At 33.7% G+C, this 23,742-nt stretch overlaps 1 protein-coding gene across 1 annotated transcript; it reads left to right on the top strand.

The window, feature by feature from the left end:
• Positions 1-3,475: 3,475 nt before the first annotated feature.
• Positions 3,476-21,006, top strand: LOC123530741 (uncharacterized). Its single transcript, XM_045311514.2, has 13 exons — positions 3,476-3,656; positions 4,100-4,196; positions 4,632-4,743; positions 5,514-5,641; positions 7,401-7,570; positions 9,598-9,735; positions 10,947-11,063; positions 12,100-12,612; positions 13,888-14,935; positions 15,330-15,859; positions 17,401-17,528; positions 20,344-20,392; positions 20,759-21,006. Exons 1-13 carry the CDS (start codon positions 3,593-3,595, stop codon positions 21,004-21,006), a joined length of 3,342 nt encoding a protein of 1,113 aa, XP_045167449.2. The 5' UTR covers positions 3,476-3,592.
• Positions 21,007-23,742: the final 2,736 nt, after the last annotated feature.

Below are 23,742 nucleotides of genomic sequence, written 5' to 3'. Positions count from 1 at the left end.
TAGAAACTTATTTACAGAGGCATTTCGGTCATGTCCATGGACATGAACGGTTAGGCCACAAGTGTCGAATTCACCGTAGAGCTTTCTTACACCCACTAACTCATGTCTTTGACTGATAGGATCATCCTGTTTGGTAATGTAACTGCTCCAACAACTTTGTGTGTACTAGCACCTATGGCTATGACGTCTGATTGTCTGGCGTTTTTTCTAGTAGAATAATGTGCATCAGTCAAATGCTTATGCCTTTATATTCTTCTCCATTGTCTTCTGCTGCAAATATTGCAGAGATCTCTTCCTCATGTCTCGCGTCGTCCATTGATTTAGCTGCCTATGTTTTCGTCACATCACAGTACATGGTATGAACGTTTTTAAATGATGATTCAGCACAACATCCAAACATGTTACCCTCACAGAATCGTTCATACTGACTGTACCTCAGTCCTTAAGTGTAAAATTCATGAGTAACCTGCATGATAGCTAAGTACCGTCCACTCTCAATGTGAGGCGAAGTGTCCATTTTCAGGATGTGCTTTTCTGACAGAGAAATTCAACTTTTCCAACATGGCCAAATCTGGTTATTTTTTCGACATCTAACAAACATTTGCAGTCAGCATGATGCTTGAGTATTCCTGCACACATGTTCCTTAATGCTGATTTGCTGAGAAGGAAGTGTTCTTCATCAAGTGCATCAGGTTCTACCTTGAGGTAAGAAAAATGTTCTATCTCTTCAACATTACAACTTGTATTTTTTCATTAACTTGGACACCATGTGATTCAAGATAAAAATCCAAGACAGTGGTTAGCAGCTGTGTATTTTTCACTTCACAGATATTGTCACCCATCAACGACTTGCACTTGTCAATTTTATTGAATAAGGCAAGCTTTTCCTGTTCAGATGGTACATATGATTTTACAGATCCACTTATGTCAGGGTTTTCTTTCAGCTTATGCTTAGCATTACGTTTCTTCATTGGAGATCAAGAATCAGACTTCCTTTCCTTCGTTTTAGATCCATGCTTTACAGCCTTCTTAAACTTAACCTCATTTTCAGCTTCCATTTCCATAATATTTATAATAAGCACAGTATTCAAGACGACCACAGAAATATAAAGATATCAAGTTAGTAGACACTCTGTACTTATGTACTATAATGTATAGTTTTACCACAAGTAATGACACTAGTCTTTGATCTTTCATGTATAACCCAGACTGTTGGATTTCACTAACTGATTATATAAGCCTGACCTGATAAAGGATTACTAATTTGTCAATAATTATGTACCATTCAGCTTTATGGACCTTGATTCTTTTATTTCAGTACAAGATAATGCAACTACTGATTACAAACGAATTCTGACCCATCTGGTTACTGATACATTTCAGAAGAACTACCAACAACCATGTAAACAGTGCCCCATGTTTCAGACAGCACATGATATATGATATTTATACCAGAATAGATATGGTCACTAAAATACCATACTTTAAATGAAATTATATTTGAAAGTCGTTTGGAAGTTATGTTTCTTATCTTCATCATATTTAGAAGAGAATATAAATTGGAGTTTAATTTTTAAAACTACATGTACTTATGAAGTTGAACAAATGTTTCTGGTATTTAATATGTTTTTTTAGAAATACTGGCTGTAACTGTTATTAAAATAATTTCCTCTCAAATTCTAGGTATGCTTTGATAAGAATAGTTATGTTAAGGTTAATCAAAAACTTCCATATACTAAGATCTAAGATCCCACACATAATTCTACAGTTATTTACTTATAGAATCAGATTGTGTGTAGCTGACAATAGATAAGGCCAAGTATGTTTTAATTGGCTTATATCTAGATTGCTTGTTTTTTCCCCTTTTTTTAAACAAAATTTATGTTTATTAATTAACTTAATAACAACAGACACTTGATAATCTTGCAATGAATTTTTATCTTACTGGTTATAAAATTTCATGCAAAAATTATAAAATTAGGGACGTTTTATGTTAAAGAAACATAATTAAATATTTAGATTGGGAAGGAAAAAAGAACAACTGTGATGAACATACTGTTAAAACATTTATAATAGTGGAGAAAGGTATCTTTCAATTTTCTACAAAACACTAAAGTAATCCCGTGTAGATCGGTAATTACATTTACTATGGTAGTGACCTGCTACACATAAGTTCCCGCCAAATATATAGACCTGTTGATATTGCCAAGTCCCGAAGTGACATTATATTACAGAAGTGTTTAATTTTTCAATCACTGTGTTTGGGATTATAATGATTGTATTTTTTTCATCTGGATGGTCATATTATTAGAAAATATTCAAACACTTTTAAAACAGGATTACCAATATAATATCAAGATAAAAGACAGAGTTTTAGGTTTGGATGAAGACGAAACTATTGTTTGGGCACTACCTGAGATTCTGCCATACTGTGTTCTTAATTTAATGAGAAATCTGTATCCAAACACACCAGATCAATCTTATATGGGACAAAATTCGTGGTAGTCTTCATAAAAGACTTTAGAAAAGTACATTCAGTTATATGTTTTATATGTATATGACACTGTCATTGCTATAACTGATAAATAATATTATTTATGCTCAAAGGAATTATTACTCAGGTGGAATATAATCATGTCATGCTGAGAAATTCATCATAAACAGATAAGATAAATCGGATTTATAGCAGACATCAGTCAAGGTCAGTGGTCATTACTCATTAGATTTCATTGATAGTAACCACAGGCTGCTAACATCTTACACTCAAGTGGATATATACATTTCTTGGCACATGGGTCTTGTTTACATCATATGACTAGGGTCAAAGTTTACATCAAATTCAAATTTTATCACTTTTTACTGTAAAATTTCTTATTTCAAAGACCTGTAGTTATCAATTCAGATATCAAAAAAAAAGAAATTAAAGTCATATTTGTATAGTCTAGGTAATTATCTACAACTGAGATTTTTTCAGGGAGAAAATAATTTTTGTAACCATTGTAATTTACAAGAAATTTGTCTTAAAAAAACAGATTGTTGCAAAAAAAAAACAGCCATTATATGAGGCTCCTCCCACTTCCTTTTATACAAAATCCTGGGGTTTAAGAAGTAATTAAATATGCAACACGCCTGACGGTCCTCTAACATCGCTTAAGCGTAATTATTCTATTTAACAGATGAATGTACCCCGTGATCCGAAAAGACTAGACAATATAGCGACAACGAACCCTTGTTCATGGAAACATTTCCGGCCACCACAAGATACTTAAATGCTGTTATGATACTTGATTGAACTGCTGACAATATGTATATGGTAATTTTAGATACTATATAGGTGCAAAAATATACAGTTAACTTTCGGCATATATAATAAAGTTTAAGTGTATTTTTCATACTCAAAATAACTAGTATTCGCCATGCACACTCAAATGAAAATTTCTTTTTTTTTCTAAACAAACACGCCCAAACAGACACCTGCAGTTCTGGTGCATTTCACTGTGACTATGTTAGATGTCTACCTGATAAAATAAGATGCGATGAATACCCAGACTGCAAGGACGGATCAGATGAAAGGCCATGTGACATAAAAGATATGGCTTCATGTAAGGAATGGTGGGAGGAAGGATTTAGGGAATCGAGAATGTACAATCTCACAGGTAGTATTGTCCATATCGGTAACCAGGTCAATACGTTTTAGAGATCGATTACTTTAAATATGTTCTTAATAATTTCGATTGTGAAGTATGAGTTTAAAGAAATGAATTATTTCTAAGTACATAGTTACATCCAGTTTTTTGGAATGAGAAATGGTAATGAAAAATATTCAGTAATGGTATGCATATCACCTTGCCCAAATAATTGAGAGCATTTTATAAACCGTCAGCATGTTTACCTATTTTGTCATCCTTCTCGTTTTACGCATCCAATACAATTCAGCTACATATCTATGGATGTTTGAAACTTAAACGGAATGAAACGCTGCTTTAAATGTATCAATTAGATTTGACTGACACATATAAGTGTTAGACAGTTTTTGAAGCCGAGTATACAATCAAATTAATTATAAATATTTGAAGTATGAACAACTGTTTACTTGCAGTTATTGAAACAACAATCAATGTATACTGCGAGTTTGGCTCCGTTCGGCAAGACAATGAACTGATTACAGTATTTCCCAATGTTGACATTGTGGAGTGGTTAGTATTAGCTTCACTTTTCTGTACTTCCGTGTTTTGAAATTTCGAGTAGTGTAGTCAGTTTGTAGACTTAAGCGCTCTTTGTAACATCATACAACATGTATTGATAAAACCTATTATGCCTTTCTTCCACTTATATTCTTAGCTGGTGAATGTGTATAATGAAAAGAAAATAAAGGATTATGCTGTTCTGGTGGGTTAAATAGCTCCATTTGATTGTGTAAAAATTGTAACTCGTATTCCCACGAACTCCATACAGCGACAGCAATACAATAATTAAGAACAGCTAACACATTTAACATACCTCTGCATCATATACAGGCCAATAGTTTATTTTCTTTTCCAGCATAATCTTTAAGCTACTGAAGTATGATATCAGGGAAAAAGATGCTTAGATAAATATAATAACTACAGCGCTAATAAATTATATTTCAGGGAGAGTGAATTCATCTTTATTACATCAGACACAGGCGAAGAAATACAACAAGCAGATCACGCAATTGACTTTTATGCCAGTACAGATTACAATGCAAACTGCACACAAGAGGTAACTTGCTACTTAACATGAGTTTGATTCTGTTGGCCTTAGTTAACACTACTGTTAAACATTAATTTAAACACGTTTACTTTACTTAACATTGCTATTTGACATAAGTTTAAACATGTTGACTTTACTTAACATTGCTATTTGACAAAAGTTTAAACATGTTTTTTTACTTAACATTACTATTAAACATAAGTGTAAACATGTTTACCTTACTTTACTCTGCTATTTGACATAAGTTGAAACATGTTTACTTTACTTAACTCTGCTATTTGACATGAATTTAAACATGTTTACTTTACTTAACACTGCTATTTGACATAAGTTTAAGTATGTATTACTTTATTGCACGCTGATTGCAGTAGACTGATCGGAATTACTGCAAGGTACGTTCACTAAACCTTAGGGAGACCAGTTTCAATGCTCAAATATCAAAATATCCAAATTTACGAAAATTGGGCTTCACCGTTTTACGTTTTACTCTACATATCCAAGTATATCTTAGGCAGGACTGATAAGGATGTCATTTCAACTTGAATTGTTAAATTGCTAATCAAGCCACTGTTGTGAAAAGACACTTTTTGTGGCAAACTCATATGACTGGACATTCCAACACACGAAAACTATTAAACTTCTGAAGGGTGAAAACAATATTGACGACTCTAACGACGGCTATCCAAGAAGAATGTATTTATTTTATTCCGCTGCAATAATGTTTTAAAAGTTATACATATGAAGTCATACAAACTTACCTAAGCTGTTTACCACGATAGATAGTTCAGATGTGCAAGCCACACATTGAAGCTGCAGCTAGCACTGACGATCCAGACCACATGCACATATATTCATACTGCGTTTGTCTCAATGTGACACTGGTTATAGGCCTGCAACCAGAATTATCGTGAGTAATTATCATAAATGTTTCGCTTGCTATTACATTTTATTTAAATTAGAATAGAGTGTTAACCAAACAGTGCCATAAATCTTCTGTTTCCGCGATTACATTTTCAGCCCACTTTAGTACGAAGTGCTCAATGTGACCTATTTTTGTGTACCGTCGTCGGTCCCAACGTCAATAAATTTACTTCTGAAAAAATTTTACTTTGTATTAATGAAATTTATCAGAATGTTTACCTCAATAAAATTTCAAATAAATTTGATACCGAGTCATCTGGGTTCACGAATTAGGTCAATATGTTAAATAATAGAAAATCCTTCTTAACGGGTGCCACAGTCTTTAACTTATCTTCATGAATCTATGTGTCTGTATGTGTCAGAATGATTATCTTTGTTAAATCTGTATCAAGTTTGAAACTGGATTGTCAGGGTTTTAAAACTCGGCTACTAGGACAAATCTTAAGGAAACCTTGTTATCTTTCTAGACACCCTACTTCCCAGTTCTCGTTTATTTATCATGCATCCAGTAAGAATCTGGATTATCTTTCTAACTGGATTATCTAAGGTCGAAAACTCGGCTTCTAAGTCAAATGTTACAAAAACAGTTGTTAACTCTCTAGAGGATACAATTTCTACCTGCTTTATATCGAATCATAAATCATGGAAATACATTAATAACACTATAAAGATTATATACAGATTTAATTTAAACCTGGTGAGAATATAAGGTCACTAGATCAAACTCGTGTAAACCCTGAAGAGGTCTTTCTGTTATGAGTAAAAACCTGACCTGCTTTTCATAAAATCTAGGCCAAGTTTGAAATTGAGGCATCTGTGGTGAAAACAAAGGTACTACGCTAATTCTTAGAAATTCATTTTCACACTCTGCTGGTCATAATCTATTGATCAGTATGAAACCTATTCTGAGTGTGGGTCTTCATTAGATAAATCAAGTCTGAAAATGGTTATCTCAGGTTCAAAACAGGTCATTAAATGAAATTGTATAAAAACATTTTAACACCCTAGTGGTAATATTTTCAACCTGGTCTATAGGAAATCTCCTCAGTATTTGTATCTTTTAAAATACTCAGTTATATTCAGGATTAGATCTTTTTGGGGTCAAAAACTAAGTATCTAGGTAAATCAAACAAAAGCCTTGTTGACGGTCTAGATGACATTCACGAAACTATTTCAATTACATTTGTCTTATGGAATCTTGTTCAAGTTTAAAACTGTGTATACCACGGTAAAATTCATGGTCAAATAAACAATGCTTGCACTCCAAGTCTACATTTTCCATCAGATCTTTATTAAAATTTGTCAAAACGAATGTCTTTCTTAGAGCTAGGTCATGTTTGAGAGAATAAGGAAAAAGTTATTTTGAAGAGATACATGTTATTAATGGCTCTCTTTATTTGTAAAAGATATCGATACGTGTGCAAGCTAGATTTCATTTCAGTCGATATTCTGCCTTGTGCTTCTGAAAATTTAAGTGACATGTGAAGTTGTTTCTCAGTAAAATTATTGTAATGTCATTATGAAACTATTGAATAAAAGAACTAGAATGTCAAGAATAATGCGGAATTCAATAGCAAAGTGGATGATAGTATTTATTATGTATATATATAAAACATGAGAAAAGTGTTTAAGAAGATAATGGCTACAATTGATAAATGTTTTGAGTTTATGCATAGAAACTTTTTGACTTCATATAAAATGCTCGAAATTATCGTTTACTTCTAAGTTTGTATAATCTGTTACAGCTCTGTTAGATATTGCAATACGTCTCAATCACTAGACCAAGATGATATTAACGATAAGTTATTGTTCACCTACAACTACTCGACGCATCACAGAGTCATACGATGGAAAAATAGACATATAGACCTTGATAACATAGTTCTAAAGATAGGCAATGTCATTTGCAAAGAAGGTAAGCTACCTGTTTCACATGATTTTATTTGTTGTCGTCATTATAAGTTGTGTGATATTTAGTGAGCTTTTTTCTCCTACTAACCTTTTGTAACGACCCAAATACAAATATATTTAAAACTTGTTTTGTCAACATTCCAACATATTGAATATCAAGCAACAAGTTTTAGGTCCAGGCCTAGTTTGATGTTCATGGTTAAGCTAATTTCATTTAACTTCAAGAGATACAAAAACCTATGTACTGCAGCAGGAAGATTATATTTTTAAACATGCTTTTGACACTGCGGCCTGAAGATCATACATTTTATTCCTGCTATTGACACTGCGGCCAGAAGACCATACATCTCATACCTTCTATTGACAATGTGTTATGAAGATCATACATCTAATACTTGCTATTGACATTTACGCATGAAATTCATGCATTTCATAACTGCTATTGACACTTAGGCATGATGATCATGCATCTCATACCTGCTATTGACACTTAGACATAAAGATCATGCATTTCATACCTGCCGTTGACACTTAGACATGAAGATAATACACCTCATACTTGCTGTTGATACTGCTGTTGATACTGCGGCATGAAAAATGAGTATTAACATCAATATAAAATTATGTAATATTTGAAATATAACACTTGTATAAGTAAACACATTAGGGGTTTCTAATACCACTATAAAAGCTTTCTTTGAAGAAATTGCTGTTAACACATAAAATTTAACATTGCAACCCTACAGATACAGTAAGTTTATATATTTGGCAAAAAATAAATAAATCTGATGAGGAAATCAATAATTTATGAGGAAATATTTAATGAAAAATACGCATAGAACATCTTTATTATATTTTCGCCATTCGTTTATACTTTAGGATACAAACTTAAAGCTTACATTTAGATCTCCAGAAATGGTTAAACGTCTACCAGTAAAATAACCTTAACCTAGCTCTATTGAATGTTGAAACTAAAAGGAGACATTATAACTTATGAAATATTTGTTGTAATATAGAATTTCATTAAACTTAAAATAATCATGAACAAGCACACCACGATGATGCCCGTCAATTTTTTTTTTTTTTTTTGAGTCAGTTTCCCTTAGAGTTATTGCTCTTTAATTGCTAAAAAATCCACAGATTTATACATAAGAAACCAACTAATTGGTAGAATTTCATTAAACGTCTTTCATTCTTTTCCATGAACATTTATCATAAACATGTCAACTTTTTGCCTTGGTCACACACCCTCCCACCCCCACCCCCACCCCCCACAAACAAAAATCATTCCTTTCGATTTTTTTTCCAAATCTTCCATGAATATCTTATCAACATGCAAAGTTATACCGTTCCCTCACCTCACTCTCCACTTAGTCATGCCCACCACCCTGATCATGCATGCGCCCCGCACCAACCCACCCCCAATTCCATTTTTTTTTTCATTTTTAATTTTCCATCAATATTATTAATCAACATGTGAAGTTTTGTACCCCCCCCCGGTCCCCCCTAATGGCCCCCCCCCCCCCCCCCCCCCCCCCGAAAAAAGCAATTCATTTTCTGTTTAAATGATTTTGATTAATGAAATTATTTACTTCTAAGTAACAACCTTAACTTTTTGCCAGGCATATTTTTTTGCCATTCCTCACCGCAGACCCTTTCGTCGGGGGATACCAATTCATTGAATTTGCTTGTTATATTTGGGATCTCAACTGTACATTGAATCTATAAATACCAAACCTAATTTTTATGTTTTGTTGAATCAAAGACAATAATACTGTCTCGAGTATACTATATACCAAGAACATTTCTCAATAACGTTTGGCGTTTTCACCTGTTACAGCATCCACCTTCATATAAATCCAGACTTTGAGGCGATATCATTTGTCTGAAAACGTGAAAGTACACGGCAAGGATTATTATGTGCTTACTGGGTAAGTTTCATGAAAGTATATTTTAGGAAAATTATATGAAAATAAAGGGAAATAATTAAGAAATTTAACGATACCATGTTTTATATATTATCTGTTGCAGAGTACAGCAGTGACACTGACACAGTTACTTGTGAAGAAGGAAGATATATTGAAGATGCATCATTAAGATGTCTATATGATACTGACAGTTCTGGATTAATTAATGGGTGCAGGTCGGGCTCGCACCTTCATGATTGTGGTATGTAGGAAATGCTTCAGTAGGTTGTCTCTAGATTTTATAGTATTACACATAAGTACTCATATACTGTTGTAGAGGGTGAAGTAGAAATAACTCGACGACCGTTCTGACTTTTTTTTTACTTAAACTAAATTGTCTAAACATTAAAAATAAATACTTGATATTCATCAGAAATGCATTCCCGATGTTTATTTCTCACTTTAATGCACGTAAGCATTATGATGCTATTTGCTTAATGTCTAAAAGCCATCACTCCTTATCTCCTCCAAGGTGGACCATCTTCTCCTAATATCATATTGTATTAAATCGTCGTGAGAAATCTTCAGTTATGTTCATTTATAGAAGAGCGCAACGTCCTAAAAACAATCAGTATATACCATTCGCTTCCGCTTACAAGAAATGCTTATCTGTTCGGTAAAACTCTACTGCGCTTATTACTCAGATTTGCATACAGTTTGTATCTTGTCTTCGCGTTCGCGTAGATATACCTTAAACAGTTGCAAAACTACAAAAACAAGTAACTGTCACTATGCCAACAAGAACGACATGGATAACTATCCTTACGTAGTTTAGTATTCTATTTCTAATAATACTTGACTAGATAGAATAATTTAAACTATAATATATAATATTAAACCAGCTGATGTAAAAATTAAAGATAATAACAAAAGTATCTGATTTCAAGAATTTTACTAGTATGATATTATGCTTTATTATTACAAACAGAATGTGTCAATTATGATATTACATAACATGGTCCCATGCGTACAAATCAAATCGCAGAAATGCATTTTTTCTGTATATCTTTCCGGATAATCATAGATATTTCAGATTATGCGATTTGGTAAAGCTGCACATGGTATCGCCTGCCAAATTTGCAAGGACTCCGGATCAAATATAAATATATAACCTTTAGAAATACATTATCTTCCTTAAATAGTTCAAAAAGACAAAAATGTCGTACGCTAAACAGAGTGGCTTAACATTTAATATCTAAACTTTATATAACAAAACAATATGTTTAAGAGTTATTATACACCATTATGTCATATTTGAAAAACCAAAACACAGGAGAAAAATGTATGTCAATTACATAAAATTTACTGTCGTGATGTCAGTGATCACAAGAGAAACGTAATATCTGAAAGTCTGTATTTTTTGGCATTTAAACAAATCTGTTCTTACAGTTGATGTATATTTCTATGCCTTAGATTCTTTTGTGTGTCCAAAGGGAACTGTTAAATGTCCGGAGAGTTATTGTATACCTTTGAGATTTGTGTGCGATGGCGAAGAGCAATGTCCAAATGCTGAGGATGAGCATGGATGTGGTAGGTGAAGATTTTTTATCCTTGTCTTCTAACATGAAATGACAACTCTTTGTGTAATAAACGATAATTTTATTTTACAATATCTAAATATATTTTTACAACTGTCAATATAAATAAATGACGGCATGCGTTTATCTTTGTAGCTAAAATCACGTACTTATTACTGATATACTTTGGAAACAAAATATCTGCATAATAAATACAATCGCCAGTTTCTAAAATTTCAGTTGATATATCAAATAAAAAGGATTGGCAATAAGTGATTTTCCATGCTTTATGAAAGTCGCTGTTGAAATGTAGGAGCTATGAAATCCCGCAGGAGATGAAATTTCTTCCCCGTAAAATCCATCCAGCTGATATACTAGTACGTTAGGTCTGTGGTTCTAATTTAGCTCTCGCCCGCGCCTGACATAAAGTTCCGAGTACTCTGGGCTTTCCTCTCCCGTGCCTGACGTAAAGCCCCAAGTACTCTGGGTTTTACTCTCCCGTGCCTACGTAAAGCCCCGAGTACTCTGGACTTTTCTCTCCTGTACTTGACATAAAGCCCCGGGTACTCTGTTCTTTCCTCTCTCGTGCCTGACATAAAGCTCAGAGTACACTGGGCTTTCCTCTCCCGCGTCTGACGTAAAGCCCCGAGTACATTGGGCTTTCCTCTCCCGTGCCTGACATAAAACCCCGAGTACTCAGGGCTTTCCTCTCCCGTGCCTGACATAAAGCCCTGTGTACTCTGGGCTTTCCTCTCCCGTGCCTGAAATAAAGCTCAGAGTACACTGGGCTTTCCTCTCCAGCGCCTGACATAAAGCTCAGAGTATTCTGGGCTTACCTCAGACATTAAAGCGTGAACGTCGCCATAATACCTAAATTATATCGGTGTCATTTAAAGCCCGTTACACATGAATACAGTGCTATTACAGAAAAAGAATTGCAGTTGGATACATAGAAATGCTGTGGTTTCTATTATTCAAGCAATGTTTTTGTATTTTGATAAAATTCTGGCCTTTCACTGAATGTAAAGTACGATAGTGCATCTATGTAGGTTGTGAAGATACTGAAACGGAAGTGCTGATTCTGCATGAGGAACATGCCATCAGAGGTCCGGATATTACTAAATTGTCAAAACAGCTGTATACACCTAACAGTATAATACGAATGTTGTCAATCAAATCAGCGCGACTTCCTGAGGAAATTCCACAAATATATAGACTTCTCCAAATAAAGGACAAAGAATTCAAATCACGAGAGCTTATAGACAGAAATTATGAATGTGAGTACCAAATACTAGCAAATGAGTTCCTAAAGTCGATAAAATTTACACACCGGGAAAAGAAAGCCATATTATTTATACAAAGCAGTCCAGAATCAGAAAAGATAGCAACATTAATGTTTGGCAACATAACCAAGATGCCAGAAGTTACTATATATCGTGCACTAGAATCCCCTTCTTCTACTTTCAAACGACAAGCATTACCTTCCGTCATTGATGTAGTGGTAAAGAACTGGAATACATTGTCTTCGTCAGCAGTACGATATTTGCCACAAATATGTCGAGGTAAGATAATACATACTAGAGATGTTGGTCTAAAACAGTTATGTTAAAACGATCTCTTTATGATATTAGATATGTTGGTGATATTTGAAGAAACTAATATTTCCCAGATGTATTTACAAACACGAACAAAGTAAATTATGAACGCTTTAATCACGCATTGCATAAGAATAAGCATATGGAATAAAGAGTTATGATCTTTCGAAAGTTTAGATACATCTGTTTATGTAGATTTATTTTGGTTGAAGTTGTTATATTTTGTTTGACTGATTAAAAGTTAAACTGACTTAATATCAAATGGCGAATTTCTACGTTTCTGGTAGAGGAAGAGCCCAGGTGTCTATTTGGGCATTATTTCAGCCAATAGCGAACACATAAATAGAACCACCGACCGTCCATAAGCCAACTGCACATTTAATAACCGAGCCATAAGTTTGCTTGGGAGCGTTTAAAGCTTCCAAACTAACTTCCTTTAGACGATACTCTTTCCAAGAACGAACTTTTTTTTCCGTAAGTGAGAGTAAGTGATCTTTACTTCCCGGCAATGTAGGTTCCTTTAAGTAGATTAAATGCTCTCTTTGTATCATGTGTAATTATAAAACATTATCATGTGGAGTCCACTTAGAACGTTTTGTTTGTTTCAAAATTTTCATATATAGGTAATTTTCAGTTACTCTCTATTATTATTAAATGGAATGGTATACATGTTTTCGCAAATAAACAAGGGTTTGCCCTTTTTAATATTTAAAACGACTTTAAGTGATAAATATTTTTGAAAATTACCATTATTTGATTTGACCTATGGATAATTGATTTCTTAGAAATGTAATAATTTTAAATGGCACGAAGCCTAATATAACTAGTTTTGTTTGTAAATACAATCCAGATCCAGGCCAAGTGTACTGGTCAATGAATAAGCTCAATAATCAATAATTTGTTTAATCATTGAGAATACGTTACCTCTGTTTTCCATCAATACAAATTGCTTTTAAATGTTTATCTAAAACATAATGATATGTATGCCATTTAATGTGATCATTATATAGCCGAGGTAAGAGTATGTTAAAATTATGAAACCTTTGCTCATTACATGAGGTAAAATTTTGATACACACATGTACGTCATTAGAAATAAAACATAAAAAGTCCAAAGATGCATGTTGATATAATGTCGTAATCAGATTCTTACAGAGATTTACCGTTTTGCACTTTTCATATATATTATACACAGAAAAGAAAATGTTTGTATCCTGATAATCATTTTAATTTTTAATTTTAGAGGCATTTTCAACGTCATGCCCCGGATCTTTCAAATGTTCATCTAGCAAAATGTGTATCACTCTGGATCAGGTATGCGATGGCACGGCAGACTGTATCTACGGCGATGATGAATTACTTTGTAATTTTGTGTGTCCTGAACGATGCATTTGCAAAGGGTTTGCAATGACGTGTAATATTTCTAACTTTAATAAAAGTGAATTTAGTTTGTTTCCGAATCAATCACGCTCGTTAGAAATCAGTATGGATATCAAAAATGAGGTTACGTTGGCAAATGACCTATTTAATTTTCCTTTCATGTACCTTCTAAATTTAAGTAGCTGTAAAATAAAAGAAATTTACCCAGATGCGTTCACAATGCTGTCAAATTTGAAAATTTTAGACCTCAGTAACAATTTGTTAACGAAACTGTCAAAATTTGTGTTTGATGGACTACAACGTTTACAGACCTTAAATATTGACGGCAACGTTAAACTAGCAACGCTTGAACAATACACCTTCCAGTTCTTGCAATCAGTAAAAGTTTTACGAATTATGGGCACCAAAATAAGAAACATTGTATCAAATACTTTTGCTGGGCTAAATCTTACACGTCTGGATTTGCAAAACAACAAATTTCAAAGCATTGAAGACGTTGGGTTTGGTAATCTTGCGGTAGAACATTTATCATTTCAATCAAATTTGATTTCAACTTTCAACAAAGGAATGTTTACAGGAGTATCTTCGTTGAAATCTCTTCGGACACCAGCTTTCAAGTTTTGCTGTGTCAGACCAAATTACTTATCAGAGGAAAGTTGTTTCCCCCATAAAGATGAGTTTTCGTCATGTGAGGACCTGATGCGAATATCCGTTCTACAGACAATGCTCTGGCTAATTGGATTATGTGCTCTCCTAGGCAACATATTATCAGTAATCTATCGTTTAAAATATGACCGGAAACGACTGAAACTTGGATATGGTATATTCGTCACTAACTTGGCTGTAGCTGATTTCTTGATGGGAATCTATATGATTATCATTGCAGTTGCAGACGCTGTTTTCCGAAAGCGGTAACTGTATTATAGTCCGTACTTATTTTTAATCGGCGTGAGAAAGTATATCAAATTCTCTCTGTACAAATCGAGTCTATTTCTATTTTTTTGTAAGGATTACCAGTAAGAGTAAATTAATTCATTTGTTATTATAATGACGTTGATAGTCATGATAATATTTAAACACATTGTTAAATAAATTGTATTTTCTTTATTGATGTTTCTCTGACACGTTTACTGTGTTGATATGTAGTCATTGATTTTAAATTGAAAAGTAGTATTCTGACCATAAATGATATCTTTATTTAATTCAACAAGTTCAATGTGTAAATTTTAAGACCTTTGAAATATTTACTGATACTTGCTTCGTGTACCTGTGTTGCAAATAAAAAAAAATTGTTAATGATTACAGGTATATTTTCGAGGATGATTACTGGAGGAACAGCTACTGGTGTACCTTTGCTGGTATTCTGTCAACATTGTCATCAGAAGCAAGTGTAATGTTTCTTTGCCTGATCACGTTGGACAGAATACTTGTCATTAAATACCCATTCGGGCAAGTAAGATTCGATACCAAGAAAGCTGTGGTATGTTCATTGATTGCCTGGATTTTATGTTTAATGATATCCTTGTTTCCTCTGATGTATACTGCTTATTTCATGGATTCGTTTTACAATAAGTCAGGTGTTTGCATTGCCTTGCCTTTGACCAGGGATCGACCACCAGGCTGGTTGTATTCTGTGTTGGTTTTTGTGGTGTTCAATTTCATAACATTTCTCCTTATTGCTGTTGGTCAGTGGTCTATCTTCATGAATATTCGAAAAAGTGGAAAAGGTTTTGGGAAGGGACAGACAGCAAGGAAAAGGGATTTGACTGTAGCAAGAAATTTACTTCTTGTTGTGGCCACCGACTTCCTTTGTTGGTTCCCTATAGGATGTACTGGTAAGTACTTCTCCCATTTCCAATCAAGATATAATCATAAGGCATTAAAATAACTTTCATGTTTGCCTTCGAACGCTAGTTCTACAATAAAACAAACTATTCTGAAGTAATTCGAAATCACATGGTCAGTGTTTTGTCAAAGCATTAGCCTTAAAAAGTTAAATATTTTACATCACTAAGAATAAGGAATTTGTAAAAATAAAAGCATCGAAAGAAAGAGTACAATAAATAATTTGAAGGGCTTCCCGGTGGATATCTTAATAAAATCTGTAAAAAGATCCTTTAGAAGCAAAGAATGCAACCAAGAAGAATTATAGCAGACTCGGTTTGATTGAGTCTGTTCTTGAGAGGTAATGAAATGTGCTACACCTCTCACGCCCCCTAACACCGGCTTAAGGTATAAGATCACTAATAGAGAACCTCCTTTTGGAAGAGTATTCAATTCCTACCATCAGCCTACTTTTACTGCACTTCTTAGGGGGCGTAGGTTCAAGCCCTACTGGGACCAAATTTTTTCCCCTTATTTTCCTTTTTTTCTAGTAAGTTTTTACTTCTTTCAAGACTTATTATTGATTTATTGTACAAAAATGGAAAAAGATGAATCTTATAAGTAATTTCTTGGTGTTCAAAGTGAATTTACTACTTAAACAGAAGGGGTAGAGTTACACATCTTTAAAAATATTGAGTTACACGCGGTGAAAGTTCTCTATTTTGCTTCCACCTCTAGATTATATATTGTGGAAGAAATTTAGGTAGGTTTTACATCTGCCCTAAAGTTATTTTTAAATGGAGTAAGCAAAATTCAAAACAGAAACACAGCATTCGACCTTATTTTTTCAATGTTGAAGTATGAATTCTGTCTCATTAAATCTGTTTACTTGAGGCACCATAGAAAAAATGATATTGACATTTTTATTTTGTGTTTTATAATTGTTTACCAATAGTTTGATGTTTCTTTTATTAAAATTAATGGTAAAATGAATTCTCTGCAGACGTTTTGGATAGTGGCTATCACTTTGAAATTTTTCTCTACTTGAACTTGTGGACATACCATAAGTTATACAACATAAATAAAAAAGGCACGGTAAAAGTTGTTTAAAAATTGCAAAATAGTGCAAACCATGATTACCTTTCAGAATATACCAAGCAAAGATTACTATTAGTGATCTAATACCTTAAGCGGAACTCTATTACACATATGTTGAATGGACTCCATGATCCCAAAGAACCGGAAAATATAGTCGTGCGTTTTAATGTAGTTTAATGAAAACTTTTTATGAAAAAGTATCCGAAATCGTTTCCAGTTTTGTTGAATAATGATGAAACAACTATATCTTTAAATATCTAGATGGTATACGTTGGATTGAAAATAGACAAAAACATTTCTTTATATTGCCCATTTGTTCTTCAAAAGTGTATCACTACTGTCTGTTCTCATTTGACTACCTTCATTCGAACGTGCTTTTCACAGTTTTACACATGTACATTAAATATATGTGTTATTGCCTGCCTTTTCGCTGGATTTGACTGAACAATTTCAGGATTAATGGCTATGTCTGGACGCGTTATATCTGGTGATGTCTACGCATGGACAGCTGTATTTGTTCTACCCGTCAACTCGGCTTTGAACCCTGTTCTCTATACATTGACGGCTATCCTTGGAAAAAAGGTAACATTTCCCTTTAATGGGCGTATTTTTTATATATATACGATATGAAACAATCTAAAAGCATGGATCGCTTTCTCGTAAAGGCCATTTAAATAAAGAAGTGTGATCCAGTAGCTGTCTGGCACCAAAGTAAGCAAAATGTACATAGCTTGTGTTCATTCTTGCAGACTAGAAGTCTATCATGATTCCCATAAACTCGTTGGTGCATTTTGCCGCTATTGTTAGTTTTGATACATCAGCGACGTTTCGTGATAAATCTTCGCGAACAAACCAAATTCGACCATAAAAGGCGTGACCGTGTCCTTTTCTAGAGTCACGCGGGAAACCAAAATATATTTATTGAGGTAATTTCTAAATATCTGATTAGAGGAACAAATCTTTATTAATAAGAGTCACGCAATACCGTCTTTATTCATTGTAAGCTAGTACTTTGCTTGGATGCTGTTTGATGTTTAAATTCGACATAGATTGACTGAAACCACTAATTACGAGTGTGCATGCTTACCAAATAAACGAAGGATGGATGAAAATATCTTGTCATGGAGTCAAATCAGTCAATTATCGGTTTGAAAGACTTTCATTTAGGTTGATGTTATCGTCGTCTGGGTTGTTGACACTTCGTTGCCTCAGACTCGAGTATCCCATCTGTCAGGATATGAGTTATATGACTCAGTGAAGTGCCTATACCTTCATTATCTTGAGCAATGAAATGGGTCCAGTCGCTATGATGACTCTGTCTCAGACTAGTTGACAAACTATGTAGACTGTCCTTTGTAATAACGTAGAACTGGTGAGACCAGATATCTAATATGAAATGTTTCTCTGGCTGCCTCGCCTAAAAGATTGTGTTCCAATGATTCGTAAATGATTTAAATTATGAGCTAGATAATTTAAGGGATGAGGCAATTTATTCCATTTTTCAAACTAACACCCTTCAACTAATGATAATCAGCTCAAACTCCTATAGACTTTTAGATGCTATACTTAACTGGTCCTTTTGCTGAAGTTCCCATCAGACTGTGTCTTTGAATCGATATTATACGAGTCATATTGCATTGATGTTCAGCCTATGTCCTCTTAATTCAAGCTGCAACTCAGTATGATTGCCCTGACCCCTGGATACCCGGCGCCTTTATGCTATAACATATAGCGTTAAACTACCATATAGGCATGACCCCAATGCCTTGCTGTACTTCGCTAATAACGTTGGATCATTTGTCTCTGTCTTAGCTTTTCGGTGCTCAGCCAGTATTTGCTATCATCTATCCAGAAAACTCGAAACGAAGTTCAATATTGCAACACTTCTCTAGTCTACGAACATCAAACGTCAGTTTTCTCATCGAGATACTGGGAAATTGTTTAGTTGAATTCTTAACATGTCTACATTTAATCCCTGGATACAGAATGACTTCAGTGGCAACCGTCTACCTATCTATGCCCTAGAGAACTGTCCTTTGATTGGTGCTATTTTAGAACTTGTTTCTGACTGGTAAAAATTCGAACATTGTATTTTACAACGAGTACCTGTTCTGAGAAATAGTTGGTTCCCTTTAACTATTGTATAATACATGTGTGATGCTGAGATCATGTCATCTCTAAATATATTACCCCAATTTTATTATTTACAGCCATTGAACTATAATTGTACTAGTGATAGAACGTAAATGCGTCAAGCACTATCTGTGCTTATTTGTTAGGTTAGCAATATCAAACATCCGTCTTATTAAAATCTGTAAAAGAGATCCTTTCGAAGCAAAGAATGCAATAAAGAAGAATAAAAGCAGACTCGGTTTGATTGTGTCTGTTCATGAGAGGTAATGAAATGTGCAACACCTCTCACGCCCCTAGCACCTGCTTAAGCGGAACTCTGTTACACATATGTTCAATGGACTCCATGATCCCAGAAGACAAGAAAATATAACAACACTGAATCTAAGTCCGGGAATACCTTTTACAGCTGCCACAGAGCACTTTAAGATTGATGTTGTGATAGTTTATAAAATCTGTAAAAAGATCCTTTGGAACCAAAGAATGCAACCAAGAAGAATAATAGCAGACTCGGTTTGATTGTGTCTGTTCATGAGAGGTAATGAAATGTACAACACATCTCGCGCCCCCTAGCACTGGCTTAAGCGGAACTCTATTACACATGTTAAGTCGTGTCTGAATAATAAATCCCCTGCTAGATGAATGCTAAGTTTTACTTGTTTGCTCCTTATGCTTTAAAGGCATCGCTTTATAGATTTTAGTGTTCATTCGCAGACTAAACCTGCAACAGATAACTCTGCATGAAATATCTCGGAGGATTGTACAAAGTGTAAGGTAGAGTGATACGCAAGAATCTTGTTTAAATATTTTTAGTTGGGGTTTTTTACTGCATACCCTAACCGTCATACTCGTGTATCTAATAAAATGTCTAGGGGCATTTCAGCCCTTTCAAAAATTGTCCCTAGAAGAGAGGTAATCAATTCTGATTTGTGCTGTAATAAATTTTTAACGAAAAAGTAAAATTGCTAATATATTTTTCTAACTTTTTACCAATGAAACTATGTAGGAATAAGTATCTCAGAATATTGCATGCTAGAAAATAATAGAACTGCATTCATTATTTTCATATGTACCTAAAATATCTAAAGATAGTAAAATGTTAACAATTCAATGTGTTGAATTTCCCGACAACAAATGTATACATGTAAACTGATTTGAAAACTTGTCGGACAAATCTGAAAAACAAATTATACTAGCATAGGTTCTATATCTCTGTATTAAGAACTCAATTTCGGATATTTCAACATAGAATATTTCTGCATTTTAGAGCTTTGCACCAAGAACTAGCGAGCAATCACGAATAACAGTTCGCACGGGTATGTTTGACTCGTTTGATCCATTGTAATATTTACATATAGATGAATAACAAACTACTTGCAAAAATCACAGCAGCTTGCATAAAGAAATTTGGTAGAATAATTCACACATTTATATAATGCCTACTAGGTACTAGGGTTGTAGTGGTGTTTTTGGCACTAGCTGTTCAAAGGCCATGTCCCGTTTTGTTCTTTGTCCTCGTGTGTTTGCTTTGTATACGCGCGCGTATGGATGAGTGCGTGCGTTCGTGCGTGCGTGCATGTGTGTGTGTGTGTGTGTGGAAAATACAAATATTCAGAACAATTTGTAATATGATTTTTCAAAAGGATGTGTAAATATATTGTACATTACTAACAATATTTTAGCACTTGGGAAGCGATTTCTGATCAACAAATATATTATTATGCGACGGTTTTATGTAAATGACGCCTCTTCTGAGACTGAGAGTGTGTACAAATGCCTGGAAGATACTCTACAAGAGCTAGGAGGTATCCAACCCGTCATTGTCTTGAAAATATCTCACCAACTAGCACAAACGCTACTCATATTACACAAGAGCTCTCTGATCATGGGACAACTTGATGAACTTTTATGTCAAGGTTGCCGAACATGAGGTATGTTAGTATGTTATGATATGCATTAAATAGAAGTGGAGAAAAGTTAAACGCTATAAACAACAAATTAACTTCATTTGTTTGTTCTTAAAGTTCACCAATTAACAATTATTTTACAGAGATCCTTATAGTACACTAATCGTTCCAAATTGCCATTAAAATAATATAAGATATATTAATTCTAAACAATGAACTTATATGTATAAAATATAATAATAGCATATACATAAACCATACGATTTACGATGAAAAGTAATGCGATTTTGTCTTAGGCAAAATGTCATTCATTAACAAAGCAATTCTAGTGGCGAAGCATAATTTAAGTGGAACGAATTTAAAATGTATGTGTCTTAAACAACTTGACATATGTTAGCTGTGAAACATAAGTCAGCGAGAAGAAAGAAAAGTACATCGCGCGCTATAAACAACAATAAAAAACTAATATTGTCCGTAAGTATGGACCTGGCACTCATGAATATTCCGTCTATTTCCGTTAATTAATTCTCGGTGTCCGAACATGAATAGCGATATAACTATAGCATAACATATAATTTCTTGATAAGGTAATGTCACATGCGCAGGTAGCTATGCGGACAAAGCGTTTCGCTGCCAACCACATGGTTATGGGTTCAAGTCCTACGTCTGACCGGATCCCTTTTTTATAAGTTTTATATGCAAACTTATCACTTATCGGATCAAACGTATCGTGATGTTTATGGTCCATTGACTAAATGTTATCGTATTCAACCGTTGTAGAAAAAGTGGAATAAAAATGGTTTTAGAAGGATCTTGTACAAAAATACAAAGTACTTGTCCCCAGCGTTTCCAGAAAATAAATACTACAATAGAAACAATTAAAATTCATAAAATTATGATGCTTAAAAAAATGTAACAATAAAACAGGCATCGATAACATTATATTACATAAAAAAATGTTTTAATGTGATTTCGAACCCGTGGTAACATGCTTGGAAGTCAGACACCTTACCACTGCGCCACCGTGGCATCGTTTAACTGTATCTATTACTTTAGTGATGTAGATATTTTCAGAATACAAATATTGCGTAAATTAACGAAAACGTCCGAAAATATTGGCGAAGATTAATGAGTGCCAGGTCAATACTTACGGACAATAATAAGCTAAACAGCAAAACAAACTACGTGCACTATAAACAAGACCAGATTAGTTAACAAGCTACTTTGACCTATGGAGCCTAAGTGGAGAAAAAGTAAAAAACAATCCCGATATTTGTGAACAAAGTTATTCTATCTATGGGCATATTAAAGTGCAATAAAAGCAAAAGTTATGCCTCTTTTACCACACAGTAAAATATACGTTTAAGTGGGAGTGTTTACTATTAAAAATGGTAATCATTTAGTTAATTTGTTGTCGTTCTTTAATTTGTCTTCATTTTTGTACCTTTCGAAATGGCCCCGAGTTTGCACGGTATTAAGTCATTAAACAACTATATTACGTAATCAACTATATTACGTAATCAGGGGGAATAATTGTTTCGACAATCTTGATGTCATTTTTAAATATTGCATGGTACCTTTTAATTATTTTTTCAGTTGCTAGGGGACTTACAGATACGCCAAGAACCAACTCTTTGCCAGCAAGCAACGGATACTTGTAATGACATGTACAAATTTGGATTGCTACTACGTAAATTAATTCGCAAAAATAAAAATAAAAAACTAGAAGAATAATTAAGATATGATATCAGTAATTGGCTACAGTTTGATGGTCATGATTGTTCAACACAGTTTTGCATTACGGTGTCCAAATGAAAATCTAGAATACTGCTTTATGTCTGTTGTGGGAATAGCAGGATGTTTAATTTTCAGACCAGTACTTCTGTTTGTTGAGTTGTCCGATACAGAAAATCATACGAAGTAAATACGCAAGTCATGTACTTGAATACTTTATAAGTTCTTATTATTGATGTTTTCCTGATTTATTACTGATTTATTACTGATGGTGTTGTACTTGAATATTTAAATGTATTAATATTTTTTATTGTTCTTAGATAAAAGAATATTTTCCCAACACGTCGAGTCTAATAATATTTACATATTATTTATAGATGAATATGTATTGTTGCTTTTTTTAACCGCTTAGGTTGCTTAGATACCGTTGATGTTTGTGTTTTAAGCTTGCGCGTGGAGAAATGGCTTCGTAAGAAAAAAACATTAAATCGCGTTTTTAGGTGTAAACTGTAAACATGTAAACTGAAACCAAAACCTTGTTTGAACAGCTAGCTTATAGCATACGAAGCATTTCAGGAAATTTTCTATGTAAGAAATACAACCGTCATATAACAAGAGGATATATATGTAAAACGTATGATGGCGCAGAACAGTTTAGGTTTTATTGGAATATTTATTAACTGTATAATACAATCTTACATCATCTGCATCTGATAATAGCAAATTACAATATTGTTTCCGTTAGATATTTATAGATGCAGTATTCAATCTATGGATATGTTAATTTTCTATATATACGGCTGATTCTGTGATCACTCGCTGCTTTAAAAATCATAAAGATTGTTTGGATTGTTGGTAGCAGCAAAGGTAGAGTGAATATTTCAGTCCTCTAAAAGAACCATCAATCTTATACCAGTCATTTACTTGTATAAGTGCGATGTATATTATGACTTTTAAGTAAGTGTATGTACCGTGTTTTTTTCAAGAGATTTATTGTCTTTATGTTAGTTTTATTTTTTTTATTT

Source organism: Mercenaria mercenaria, chromosome 11 (genome assembly GCF_021730395.1).
Source record: "Mercenaria mercenaria strain notata chromosome 11, MADL_Memer_1, whole genome shotgun sequence".
Classification (NCBI taxonomy): Eukaryota; Metazoa; Mollusca; class Bivalvia; order Venerida; family Veneridae; genus Mercenaria; species Mercenaria mercenaria.
This window is presented reverse-complemented; position numbering and strand designations above follow the sequence as displayed.